The sequence below is a fragment of the Schistocerca serialis genome, chromosome 2 (genome assembly GCF_023864345.2).
Source record: "Schistocerca serialis cubense isolate TAMUIC-IGC-003099 chromosome 2, iqSchSeri2.2, whole genome shotgun sequence".
Taxonomy (NCBI): Eukaryota; Metazoa; Arthropoda; class Insecta; order Orthoptera; family Acrididae; genus Schistocerca; species Schistocerca serialis.
Genome location: NC_064639.1, coordinates 651,665,389 through 651,680,191, shown reverse-complemented (window position 1 = coordinate 651,680,191; position 14,803 = coordinate 651,665,389). Strand labels below are relative to the sequence as shown.

Here is a 14,803-nt window from a genome sequence, read left to right as displayed (position 1 = left end):
CTCGTACACCTTAAGTGTGGCGGTATTGTGTGACTTTTGCCCATTGATTCTGAACCAGTTCCTTGTTTTGTTTTTGTGAAGATTATCAACACAAGTTGGTAGAAACCAGCTGGAGACGGTATATGAGTTGTTGGCAGTGTATATTTTCCAATCAAGTCATCCGATCTTCAAATCTTTCTGATATTGTGAAGTAGCTACATGGCATTAATCTTTGGTTTCAGGACATTGACAAATTTAACCCTGTCTTGTGTCCCATAGCAAAGCTGATGACCCTTACATAGGCTGGTCTTGTTAGTGTAGAGGTCCTAAAAATTACTCCGAGTCCACCAATAAACTTTTACGAGTAAATCTCAGGATCGTATGTCATGTAATTTGTTTTGTGTGCCACACGCAGACTAAGAGTGTGTGGATTCTATCTACATATGTGCTTCATGTGACACCACAGAAGCTTCGTGGATGAGATGAAAGGCAAGTTACATGTTGAGAAAGTGCAGATAGGTGGATGGGTATAAATTTATGTATACGGATACGCGAATAGAAAGAAAGACAACAAAGTGGTATTGTTCATTGAACCAAAGTAAGAAGGAAGAGAGATACTGCAGTCTGTGAGTTATCAATTTTAGTATGTGATGAAAAACTGAAGTTTTAAACTGTTACATCCAGTTAATGCAGTACAAGAAACACACATACACACATTGGTATATTTAATATCTGTCAGAATGCAGTTTTGGTTTTGGGTGTAGCTGCATGTATAAATAACCTATCATAGTTTAGATAGTGCATTTTTATTGTAATGACTAGTTTTAAATTGAATTAGGCCATCTTCAGACATAAAATATAGAGAAGATGGAACTATCAACTGGTGCATGTTATCAGGAACATTGTGTCAGGCACTACAGCACAACTGAATGATTTCAATAACAAACACTAAACTTTTACTACTGTACTTTGAAATGTGAGTCTGAAGTATTAATGTGTTTATCAACAGATCTTATTACTTTCTGGGCTAAAACTTTAGCTCACTAGCAGAGTAAGAGTCCATGACTGAATTGCCATGTTATTCACAATTAGTCAGAAAATCCTTCTGGAAGATCTAACTAGAGAAATTCGTGTCTAGTTGATATGTTACTAGCTGTACAAGACAATGTACTTGATTTTATAGAACAAAGCATACACTTTATCAAACTGTTTTAAAATCTGGAAAATGAGTACTCCCCTTGTACCTTATTTACCAACCATGGTAGAAGCAAGCAGTTTTGCAAGTTGCTTAAAAAGTCAAGGAAGAAAGTTCTTGTTCGGGGCAGTAAGTTATACATAAATTTTTTTCTTAAACGAAGATTCTCATATTGATTACTGACTGACCAAAAATAAACAAGTCACAAGAGTAACATCATTAATTTTCACTTTAATCTTTGTGATTCTTGGCCACTACACTGCTGCAAGAAGCTTGAATGACATTTGTGATACAAAAACACTGTTACTCTCAATAAATTCCATCATCAATATTGCCAACAACACGGAGCAATATACTTCTACAGCTTATTGATTGGCAACTCCATGGAGTGTTCCGTGCACCATGGCCAGATAATGGATATAATTGGAAGGAGAAACAGCATTGGTTGTATTTTTTTGTTTTATTATCCGGAAAATCGATTTTCGGTCACTTTGTGACCATCCTCAGTGTTTTAATACACAATTAAAATTGGTAGGCACTGGTATTCATCCACAGTGCTGTAATATACAATTAAACTTGGTTGGCACTGGTATTAACAAGCTTTGAGCGATCACATCGCTCTAAGCTTGTTGATACCAGTGCCTACCAATTTTAATTATATATTACAGTACTGTGGATGGTTACTAAGTGACCAAAAATGGATTTTGTGGATAACAAAACAAAAAAATATAACCAATGCTGTTTCTTTTTCCAATTATATACTTCTACAGCTTCAACTTCCTTAATTACAATGAAGTAAGGGAAACCTTCTCAAACCTGCTTCCGTTTTATCTCCAGTTCTTCTTTGCGAGCATGGAGGTCCTCAATGCTACAACTGGATCCAAAACTGGGGGTGGGGCTGTTCACACGATGCCTCATCATTTCATAGCTATTGCCACCAGCTGAAGAGGTACGTCGATGGCCGGATGACAAAGGACTAGTTGTAGACGCACGAGGTGGTGATGGTGTTACACTGCGGGGACTATGATATCCACCTTTGTACCTGTATTATTATGAGGAAGACACACAAAGTCAGTGGCAACACATATTTCAACAGAACTGTCTGAATGAACATGAGCTCTGATAAAACAGCTTATAATGAAAAGAACTGGCACTTCATACACAAGTATGTATTTAAGACATTTGAAGCACATGTACAAAATTTTGCTGTCTCTAACCATGACTTTATACAGCTGTTTAATATTTTTTGGTGAACAGTGACAAAGATAAAAAGAGAAAGAGAGACAGAACACTTCACTGTGAAATGAGAAATCATTTAAAGATTTGTGTTCTTGTCTCTTTCGGTTAAGATTAACGATAAGCTTAATGGCAGGAGAGGGAACTAGAAAAGGCTAAGAGTTTAACTAGGTAATATTCCACAGAGAAGAGGGAAACGTGTTAACTGGAGGGGTTAGAATGGGTGGGCATTACAGCCGAGGCAGGTGATTCGAAGAAAAAAAAAAAAAAAAAAAAGTCAATGCACAACTTTCACTTCTCGTAGCTTTCTACAGCTAACTTTCTCTTTCTTTTATAAAGTTAAATTTTAGTTTCATAAATATGCTTGCCTCCCCCCATGAACCATGGACCTTGCCGTTGGTGGGGAGGCTTGTGTGCCTCAGCGATACAGATAGCTGTACCATAGGTGCAACCACAACGGAGGGGTATCTGTTGAGAGGCCAGACAAACGTGTGGTTCCTGAAGAGGGGCAGCAGTCTTTTCAGTAGTTGCAAGGGCAACAGTCTGGATGATTGACTGCTCTGGCCTTGTAACAATAACCAAAACGGCCTTGCTGTGCTGGTACTGCGAACGGCTGAAAGCAAGCGGAAACTATGGCCATAATTTTTCCCGAGGGCATGCAGCTTTACTGTATGATTAAATGATGATGGCGTCCTCTTGGGTAAAATATTCCAGAGGTAAAATAGCCCCCCATTTGGATCTCTGGGCAGGGACTACTCAAGAGGATGTCGTTATCAGGAGAAAGAAAACTGGCGTTCTACGGATCGGAGCGTGGAATGTCAGATCACTTAATCGGGCAGGTAGGTTAGAAAATTTAAAAAGGGAAACGGATAGCTTGAAGTTAGATATAGTGGGAATTAGTGAAGTTTGGTGGCAGGAGGAACAAGACTTCTGGTCAGGTGGCTACAGGGTTATAAACACAAAATCAAATAGGGGTAATGCAGGAGTAGGTTTAATAATGAATAGGAAAATAGGAATGCAGGTAAACTACTACAAACAGCATAGTGAACGCATTATTGTGGCCAAGATAGATACGAAGCCCACACCTACTACAGTACTACAAGTTTATATGTCAACTAGTTCTGCAGATGACGAAGAAATTGAAGAAATGTATGATGAAATAAAAGAAATTATTCAGATAGTGAAGGGTGACGAAAATTTAATAGTCATGGGTGACTGGAATTCGGCAGTAGGAAAAGGGAGAGAAGGAAATGTAGTAGGTGAATATGGATTGGGGCTAAGAAATGAAAGAGGCAGCCGCCTGGTAGAATTTTGCACAGAGCACAACATAATCATAGCTAACACTTTGTTTAAGAATCATAAAAGAAGGTTGTATACATGGAAGAACCCTGGAGATACTAAAAGGTATCAGATAGATTATATAATGGTAAGACAGAGATTTAGGAACCAGGTTTTAAATTGTAAGACACTTCCAGGGGCAGATGTGGACCCTGACCACAATCTATTGGTTATGACCTGTAGATTAAAACTGAAGAAACTGCAAAAAGGTGGGAACTTAAGGAGACGGGACCTGGATAAACTGAAAGAACCAGAGGTTGTACAGAGTTTCAGGGAGAGCATAATGGAACAATTGACAGGAATGGGGGAAAGAAATACAGTAGAAGAAGAATGGGTAGCTTTGAGGGATGAAGTAGTGAAGGCAGCAGAGGATCAAGTAGATAAAAAGATGAGGGCTAGTAGAAATCCTTGGGTAACAGAAGAAATATTGAATTTAATTGATGAAATGAGAAAATATAAAAATGCAGTAAATGAAGCAGGGAAAAAGGAATACAAACGTCTCAAAAATGTGATCGACAGGAAGCGCAAAATGGTTAAGCAGGGATGGCTAGAGGACAAATGTAAGGATGTAGAGCAGGCTGTTCCAACCGAGCTCCAGGGAGCCGGAGCACTCCGGAGCGCTCACTGCGGCAGCTCGGAGCCCGCGTGGAGGGGAAAGTGAACTCACTGCCCCCTGGCCACATGCAGTCGCAACTGACGCAATAATCCGTGTTCAATGACAGCTATGACAGCCACGGGAGCACAGTACCTCTGTTGGAGGATACCTTTCTATTCGTAGAGAGGGATGGATGCCGCAGTGTGTTGTATGTCATAAAGTATTTAATTCTGCGAAGTGGTACAATATACAACGACATTATACACGTCTTCACGTAGCACACTACGATTAGGTAGAAAGCGTTGCACGCAGAGAACTGGTAGCCAGGCTTAAGAATGACCTACCAGGAGAAGTATGTTTAAAAACGGTTTCGTAATACGGAGGGTATCAAAACATGCATCATAGTTGGTGTTCTGTAATGCGTTTATAATTTTCAGGTGAATGAATGAGGAGAAAACACTACTGAATCTGAAATTCGAGCAAGCTACAGGGTCGCTCACATTATTGCGACGGGTGGCAAGCCGTTTTTGGTGGGACCACTCATAAAATCGTGCATGGTAGCAGTTGCAGAATGTTTGTTTCCAAGGGAGTTGCAGGCAATTGAAGGGGTAATTGAAGGGGTTTGCCTGTCAAAGCAAACAATGTCTCGTCAAATCCTGGACATGATAGCGGATTTAGAGACACAGCTCAGGAAAAAGGCGGAGAGCTTTGTTGCATTTTCGCTAGCGCTGGACGAAAGCACCGACATATCGGACTGTGCTCAGCTTGCAGTCTTTGTGTGTGGTGTCGACATGGAGCTGCAAGTAACTGAAGAACTCTTGGATGTGGTACCACTCGATTGCACCGCAACAGGACGTGACATTTTTGAAGCTGTTTGTGAATCAGTGGACAATATGAATTTGCCGTGGGATAAGCTCCGTTCTGTAGCGACAGACGGTGCACCAAAAATCATCGGACGTCACCAAGGTTTTGCTTCTCGTTTGAAAAATAAACTTAGGGACGAATTCAGAAAGACATTTTGACTCTTCATTGTTTTATTCACCAAGAGGCACTATGTGCTGAAACAGTAGAGCTAGGTGACGTAATGAAAGATGTCGTGAAGTGTGTGAATATTGTGCGGCGTCACGGTATGAATCATCGCCAATTCAAAGGATTCCTGAAAGATATTGAAGTGGAGTATGAGGATATACCTTACCACAGTACAGTTCGTTGGCTGAGTTGGGGAAAAGTTCTTGATGTTTTCTTTGCCATTCGTGAGGAAATATCCCTTTTTCTCAAAATGAAACAGGAAGAAATGCGTTGTCTGAAAGATATAAAATGGATGTCAGAGCTGGTGTTCCTAGCTGACATAACTATACATCTGAATAATTTAAATCTGTCATTGCAAGGCAAAGAGCAGCTAATCGTTGACATGCACGACCAGATCAAAGCGTTCATGGAAAAGTAACGTTTATTTGAGAGGCAGATGAGTAGTGGACATTTAACGTTCTTCAATCATCTTGCTTCTTTAAAACTACCTGAAGGTACTACTTTCGGCTATTACCAAGCAAAGTGAAAGCAGCTCATCACGTCATTTGAAACACGATTCCAAGACCTCACTAGTTTGAAAATGGAACTTAAGGTGTTCAGCACTCCTTTTTCAGTTTCCCCCAATGATTTGTCATCGTCACTTCAATTGGAGATTATAGATTTACAAAATTCAACTTTGTTGAAAGAGAGGTACTACAACACGTTGGATTTGTCATGATGGTATTGTTCATTACAGCGAAAAACGTTTCCCAAGCTTCACAACAATGCCGCTCAGATCATGTGCATGATTGCATCTACGTATTGTTGTGAGCAGCTTTTCTCAGCAAAGAAAAGAGTAAAAAGTAAGGAACGATCGTTTCTTCAGGATGCAACAATGTAGGCCATCCTCTGCATTAATGCTGCGAACACTTTGACGCCTGATATTTCCGATCTTATAATGAAAAGAAAATGTCAAATTGCAGAGGCCCAATAAATTTAATATGCAACTTCTTTTAAAACAGTTGTTTCTTACTTATTTCCTGAACATCGTATTTCCTGGTCTAGCATGTCACCACGTCATAGCAGCTAAGAGTATGAGGTTGTCGATCTTGTAAGACGCAGCTGGCACATCAAAACGCTTGCCTTGCCGCCTGCCTCATCCAGCCGTGCCACATGCCGGCGTGCTGGCCCACTTGAACGGTCACAGCGAGCGACACGGCTCCATGCAGCAGGGAGCACTCGGCGGCTCACATCGGAGCCGGCGAGCTGGAACAGCCTGATGTAGAGGCTTATCTCACTAGGGGTAAGTTGGATACAGGAAAATTAAAGAGACCTTTGTAGATAAGAGAACCACATGTATGAATATCAAGAGCTCAGATGGAAACCCAGTTCTAAGCAAAGAAGGGAAAGCAGAAAGTGGAAGGAGTATATAGAGGGTCTATACAAGGGCAATGTACTTGAGGACAATATTATGGAAATGGAAGAGGATGTAGATGAAGATGAAATGGGAGATACGATACTGCGTGTAGAGTTTGACAGAGCACTGAAAGACCTGAGTCGAAACAAGGCCCCCAGAGTAGACAACATTCCATTGGAACTACTGACGGCCTTGGGAGAGCCAGTCCTGACAAAACTCCACCATCTCGTGAGCAAGATGTATGAAACAGGTGAAATACCCTCAGACTTCAAGAAGAATATAATAATTCCAATCCCAAAGAAAGCAGGTGATGACAGATGTGAAAATTACTGAACAATCAGTTTAATAAGCCACAGCTGCAAAATACTAACATGAATTCTTTACAGACGAATGGAAAAACTAGTAGAAGCCGACCTCGGGGAAGATCAGTTTGGATTCCATAGAAATACTGGAACACGTGAGGCAATACTGACCTTACGACTTAGAAGAAAGATTAAGGAAAGGCAAACCTACGTTTCTAGCATTTGTAGACTTAGAGAAAGCTTTTGACAATGTTGACTGGAATACTCTCTTTCAAATTCTAAAGGTGGAAAGGGTAAAATACAGGGAGCGAAAGGCTATTTACAATTTGTACAGAAACCAGATGGCAGTTATAAGAGTCAGTGGGCATAAAAGGGAAGCAGTGGTTGGGAAGGTAGTAAGACAGGGTTGTAGCCTCTCCCTGATGTTATTCAATCTGTATATTGAGCAAGCAGTAAAGGAAACAAAAGAAAAATTCGGAGTAGGTATTAAAATCCATGGAGAAGAAATAAAAATTTTGAGGTTCGCCAATGACATTGTAATTCTGTCAGAGACAGCAAAGGACTTGGAAGAGCAGAAGAACGGAATGGATAGCATCTTGAAAGGAGGATATAAGGTGAACATCAACAAAAGCAAAACGAGGATAATGGAATGTAGTCGAATTGAGTTGGGTGATGCTGAGGGAATTCGATTAGGAAATGAGACACTTAAAGTAGTAAAGGAGTTTTGCTATTTGGGGAGCAAAATAACTGATGATGGTCAAAGTAGAGAGGATATAAAATGTAGACTGGCAATGGGAAGGAAAGCGTTTCTGAAGAAGAGAAATTTGTTAACATCAAGTATAGATTTAAGTGTCAGGAAGTCATTTCTGAAAGTATTTGTATGGAGTGTAGCCATGTATGGAAGTGAAACATGGACGATAAATAGTTTGGACAAGAAGAGAATAGAAGCTTTCGAAATGTGGTGCTACAGAAGAATGCTGAAGATTAGATGGGTAGATCACATAACTAATGAGGAAGTATTGAATAGGATTGGGAAGAAGAGAAGTTTGTGGCACAAGTTGACCAGAAGAAGGGATCGGTTGGTAGGACATGTTCTGAGGCATCAAGGGATCACCAATTTAGTATTGGAGGGCAGTGTGGAGGGTAAAAATCGTAGAGGGACACCAAGAGATGAATACACTAAGCAGATTCAGAAGGATGTAGGTTGCAGTAGGTACTGGGAGATGATGAAGCTTGCACAGGATAGAGTAGCATGGAGAGCTGCATCAAACCAGTCTCAGGACTGAAGACCACAACAACAACAAATATGCTTGCTAAAATACACACTGAAAGTGAGATTGGAAAACATTCTAAGTGTAACTAAAGAATATTTTTGGATACTGAAATTCTGAGAGTAGTTGTAGCAAAAGGTGATAATGTGTTTTACTATCAACTCAATAAAGTAAAGTACAGGGTGTACATAAAGTCCTGGAACACTTTCAGTTATTTATTGCACAAGAACTGAACATTGTACAGATATCATACACATGTCATTTTAAAGAGAAACCTTGAAGGTCTTTTTTTGTATATACCGCCACATTGTCATTTGATAATTTGCCGTTAGTCAGTGCTAGTTGCAAACATGGTGAGTTCAGGTGTGGAGTGAGCTTTCTGTGTGTTGGAGTTTGACAAAAACAAGTGTGCTATAGCTGTTCAACGTATGTTTAGAACCAAGTGTGGTAAGAAGCAACCAACAAGGAAGGCATTTACCACTGGTACAACAAATTTGTTAAAACAGGTTGCTTGTGCCCGGCAAAGAGAAGGACATCCCAGTGGTAAGTGAAGTGAATGTGGGGCACGTTTTATGAAATGGCCTTCCCGATCACCTGATCGCACTCTCTCTGACTTTTTGCTGTGGGGTACATTAAAGATCTGGTGTCTGTACCACCACTACCACGTGATGTAGCAGAGCTCCGAGAGAGAATACAGGAAGTGACTGCCACGGTCAATGATGCCATGCTGGGATGGATGTGGCAAGAATTCGATTACCGTATTGATGACTGCTGGGTCACTCATGGTTTGCATATTGAATGTTTGTAAAAAAAACTTTTAGAGTTTCTCTTCAAAATGCAATACGTATGACATCTGCACAATGTTTAGTTCCTGTGCAATGAATAATTGAAAGTGTTCCCAGACTTTATGTATGCTCTGTACATTATAAATATCTATTTCATCTTTTCTTAAGCAGATTTTGGATTCCTCTATTCCTCAAGTCTGAGTGACTTGTGCATCTTGTCTAATGTATCCATCTTCCCTCCCTTAGCACTAATAGTTCAGAAAGCTAGAATTTGTTTATTACTTTTCAAAGTATTACTGGAAATACTGCAATTTTTCTTTCTGGAGTGAAATACTTGTCAGCCATTCTGTCTCTTTAATTTTATAGTTTTATCATATTTTCTGACAACTTTATTGAGTTCTGAGCATTAAAAGTAATACAATTTAGAGCGTATAACATGTAGTTTAACCATTACAATACAGTTTGACTTACCATGGTAGTGGATTTCTATTGAAGGCTGGACTTGGTGTTGCAATGCTCCTGTGAGATTCTGCTTGAGGGTTTACATTTTCGTAGGCTGATGGGCTACCCGCATGGGGGCCAGCACCCGATCGAGGTGTCCACGATGGCGTAGGGGTTGCACTTTGTGATCTTGAGCCTCCATTTATCATTGCTGTGGGAATTCCACTATGTCCAGCTGCTACATTGTTTGCTTGTATGTTACTAAATGCTGATGAATTGCCACTGTGAGTACTGTTGAAGGCACTGGGGTTACTGTAGTTAGGATTTGTTGGCGTAGCACTGCGAGATTTAACATTTGGTCCAAGCAATGCAGAGGCTGGTGAGTTAACTGTAACACTGTTCGGTGGGAAAACTTTTGGAGAAATGTGCTGGCTCTGCTGCAGACCTGATGCTGGTGAAGGTGGAGGTTTAGATGCACCATTAGCACGTGCTAAATATTCAAACTTGGAAACCTAGTACAAAAATGATGCATTTGAAAATTGTCACTCAATGCACAATTCAAAGACAGAATAAAAGTCAATAGAGGTACTTTTATCATAAATTAACACCTCTGTTAATTAATCCCTAACACATCATGATTTCAAACAGATTGCAGATAGTAAGTTTACACATATGTTAACGAATTAAGGGATTAGTGGGAGGTACACAGAGTGAAGGATTGTGAGGGAATGTGGAGAAGCACACAGAGTAACAGAAAGAAATAAGACAGGGAAAGGTGTCAGAGAGGGAGATGGTTTCCAGTAAAAAAGAAACTGGTGAAATGATAGCCTAGAGACAGAGAAAAAGGTGGAATGAAGTGGGAACAGGAAAGGGGGGAGGGGGTAGGCAGCAGGCAGGGATTAGAGGAGGTGGAGAGCAGAGTGGGTACAGGAACAAAGGGCATGTTGCAGGGAGAGTTCCAGCAGTACAATTCTGAAAATTGTGTGTTGTAATAGGAAGGGGAGGGGACTCTGTGCACAGGGATGGAAACAGACAAGGAGTAGGTTGTGTATGTGTGGGATTATGCTTGAGGGTTAATAGGTAGCGCTGTGAGGAAAGTATTTGAAGGCATCATGAGAGTGAACTGAAGTGCTAACAGTGAACATGATTTGGGTTTTGCAGTCATGGAAAGCATCAGTTATCCAAAATGCGGCTTGCCCTTTTCTCACATTATATCCAGTGAACCATAGATGAGGAACAACAGGCATATTCCATATAAACTTCCTGGCAGATTAAAACTGTGTGCCGGACCGAGACTCGAACTCGGGACCTTTGCTTTTCGCGGGCAAATGCTCTACCAACTGAGCTACCCAAGCACGACTCGCCCCATCCTCACAGCTTTACTTCTGCCAATACCTCGTCTCCTACCTTCCAAACTTTACAGAAGCTCTCCTGCGAACCTTGCAGAACTAGGAAGTTTCATATCAGCACACACTCCGCTGCAGAGTGAAAATCTCGTTCTGGAGATTCCATATACTTTCATTTCTAGAAAGCATTTGACATGGAGACCCACTGCAGGCTGTCAACTTATGTCTGAGCACATAGATTATGTTCCCAGATATCTGAGTGACTGGAAGACTTTTTAAGTAACAGAGCTTTGTATGTTGTCAACCATGGTGCATGTACATCAGAGAGTAGTGTGTCCTATGAAGTGTCCCAGGAAAGTTTAACAGGACCACTCTTATTTCCTATATACATAAATTATCTGATGGACAAAGTGAGCAGCGATCTACAGCTGTTTACTAATTGTGCTGTGGTGTATGGCAAGGTACCATTGCTGATTGACTGCAGGAGGATACAAGATGATTTAGGCAAAATTTACTCTATGGTACAGATGAGTAGGGGGGGAAAAAAGGTCCAATTACGTTCAAATACAGCCTCAGTAGTGTGCTGTTTGGCACAGTCACACTGCTTAAATAACTAGGTGTAACATTGCAAAGTGATACAAAATGAAACAAGGACTTAAGGATGGAAGTAGGGAAGGCAAACAGTCAACTTCAGTTTATTGTGAGAATTTTAGGGAAGTGCAGCTCATCTGTAAAGTAGACCATGTGCATAACCCTAATGCAACCTATTCTTGTGTACTGTTCAAATGTTTTGGAATGCCACCATGTTGTATTAAAGGAAGACATCAAAACAAATTCAGAGGCATGTTGCTACATTTGTTACCAGTACAGTCAGTGAAGACAAGTATTATGGAGATGCTTTGTGATGGCATCCCTGGAGAGAAGACCATGTTCTTTTCATGAAAAACTGCTGTAAAAATTTAGAGAACTGGCATTTGAAGCTGGCTGCAAAATGATTCTTCTGCCATCAATGTACATTTCACATAAGGACCACAAAGATAAGATGAGAGAAATTAGGGCTTGTGCTGAGACATATAGGTAGTCCTTTCCCTCTCACTCTATTTGTGAGTGGAACAGTAAATGAAATGACCAACAACGGTACAAGGTGCCCTCCACCATGCGTCATATAGAGGCTTGCTGAGTATATATGAGTCACTTAGATGCAAAACTGTCCATGTCCACTTTTTAAAAAAATTGAGTTGGCAGCTCTGGATTGTAAAGCATGACATTTTACATATGCTTGAAATGCTATTTATGCTGAAAGTTCTCCATGTCCTATGGAAAACAGCTCATGAAAAGTGTGGTTAGATTCAAAACTGTCCATGTCCATCAGTAAGTTGGGTGCAAAACTTGCCTTGTCCCTTTTGACAAATCGCATTGAAGTCTGGTGTCATGTGACTGTAATGCAGGGAAGAAAGCTGTCGCATGTATTTACTTGCGACTCTCAGCATTACAAAGATGTGGCGACATTACAATTCCATGGTTGAAAAGAGAGCAACGTAAAATTTTTTTAGGAACACATTTAATACAAAATTTAACATTGGATTTGGGTCTCCAAAAACAGATGTTTGTTCCATGTGTCTCAGACTTTTGGAGCAGATCAGAACTGAAAAGTGTGACGTTAAGAAAGCTCAACTTATGGGTCGAAAGAGACTTTATAACCTTAAAGCAAACAGTTTCTATTCACTGCTGAAAGAAAAGCAAGACAACCTTCTGACAATGTCCTTTGACTGCCAAAGAATTGACCCTTGTCAAAAATACCTGATCAGAGTGTCTATTACAGTAGGCAATTATACCTATACAATTTTGCCATTGTAGTAGGTTCCTCTAAATCAAAGTTAACCATTAATAATGTCTTCATTCACACTTGGCTTGAACATGAATGTAAGAAGGGGTCAAATGAAATATGTTTAGCTCTTTACCACCATTTGTGCCATACAGACATGAGCAACATACGAACTTTGAGATTAATTGCCGATGGATGCCCTGGGAAAAATAAGAACACAATAGTTGTCTCAATGCTGTGTCACTGGATGTACAAACATGCGCCAGGAGTAAACAAAATAGAAGTTATTTATCGCATAACTGAACATTCATTCATGCCTCCTGATAGAGTTTTTGGGCTCATCGAAAGGCAACTGTGGAAACGAGAAGTGATAGTTCATCCATCCGAGTACCATACCATCCTGGAACAGTATGGGACCCTTCACATTCTATTGAAGAGACTGGAAGGTAGTTGACAGGAAAGGCGCCATTCAAAACATCACTAAACCCGCAGCATCATTCCCCTTCCAGATAATGAAAGTAAAACGAGTGATCATCATCTGTGATTCTCAGAATGCTATAAAAGTCCAAGGGGAGCCTAATTATAATTCTGAAATCAACCTACCAGTGTCCGTATGCAAACGTGGGAAACACTTAGGACACACAAACTTGAGCTGCATTACGAACACAGTCGTTCCTATTAATGAAAAGAAACTGGAGGATGTTTCAAAACTCCTTGAGAAACACTATGTGAGTCCTGGAGGGAACGTGAATCCCTGTCGTGGTACATGACATTACTAGGTTCCAGCGGGTCAGGGACATCAGTTGAATCAGAATACCTATCAGGAGAAGATGATGACATTGTTCCAGATATGATGTATTAAGTGGATTGCAGTTTGTCAGTTGTTACGCCATGTACCTTCAGAAATATTAAAAGAAATTAAAACTGAATACACAGTTTTATGTTCACTCCATATCCTCTCCTCATGTACAACCAGTCAGGTTCAAAACTGTCCATGTCCATTTCAGTTGCATGCAAAAGTGGCCATCTGCAAAGTCAGATGCAAAACTGTCCAAATCCATTTTTATTTTGCTTATATCTTACATGCTTTGAGTTCCTGATTTTTTTTCAGTAGCCCAAATGCTTTTGTACTAATCCATACTTATGTATACAACATACAGCGTAGGGCAGTGTGTATTTACCCAGTGAAACAGTTTTCCCACTTTTTCTCAAAACCGGTTATGGAGGACATGGACAGTTTTGCATCTAGGTGACTCATACGTAGATGTAGATAGTATTGTTGAGTGATGTGAGAATTGCATTATGTGTCTTTGGAGAAAGGGTATGAGAATTTTGTTTTTGGACAAGGTAATTAGTTTTGTTACTCACTATGACCTGATTATGGAAGTATTTTACATTAGTTGATATTTAGTGTAGTCAAGTTGCTGCAAGAAGACACGTGACAGTTGCAGAGGGCTGTGCCCAGCAGTTTCGTGTGCCTACTGCCACCAGTCACATTACGCAATTTCGTAAACATGTCTGTGCCAATGGCTCAGTGTTGCCAAAGCTCTGTAGATGGCTATTTCTTTTGCCTGCAGCCATTTGCACTTCATAGCTCAAAGCTGGCAATAGGACTGCCAGCTGTAAGGGCTCAACTTACACCAACCTGACTACAGACAGTTTAAGAAAAAATCCATGGCATGATTTTCAGTTTTGACAGTTGCGTGTCAAATGACTTGTTACTTCATCCTGTATCTTAGGCATCATATAGAAGGGGTACATGGTTGGCACACCACTTTATATGCCATTAATGTTGGCTATTGAAATAAGCACAACTAGTTTAAAGAGTTACTTAGATTTGATCATGAGACTGAGTGCAATGTTTACATATAATTCTTTAATGTGTGGAGATCGAACATGTGTTCTCTGTACAACAGCCTGATATACTGACTTTTCAACTAGGAAGGATTCTGACTTTTCAGCTAAGGAGGCACACACTTGAATGTTTCAGAGTGAAAAAAGTAAGATGAGTACATAGTTCTTGATAAGCAATGTTGTACCATTTCAAAATAATGATCAGTCTTTG

General features: G+C 40.3%; 1 protein-coding gene and 1 non-coding gene across 5 annotated transcripts in view; both read right to left on the bottom strand.

The window, feature by feature from the left end:
- LOC126457732 (pleckstrin homology-like domain family B member 1) overlaps positions 1-14,803 on the bottom strand; it is a 1,069,305-nt gene that overhangs the window by 250,599 nt on the left and 803,903 nt on the right. For all 4 annotated transcript variants that reach the window (XM_050094273.1, XM_050094272.1, XM_050094274.1 and 1 more), the window contains 2 exons: positions 9,598-10,079; positions 1,991-2,216 (listed from right to left, as the gene is read on the bottom strand). In XM_050094273.1, coding sequence (XP_049950230.1) covers positions 1,991-2,216; positions 9,598-10,079 — 708 coding nt within the window. The remainder of the gene's footprint in view (positions 1-1,990; positions 2,217-9,597; positions 10,080-14,803) is intronic.
- Positions 10,849-10,923, bottom strand: Trnar-gcg (transfer RNA arginine (anticodon GCG)). Its single transcript has one exon. It is a non-coding gene; the product is annotated as a tRNA-Arg (tRNA).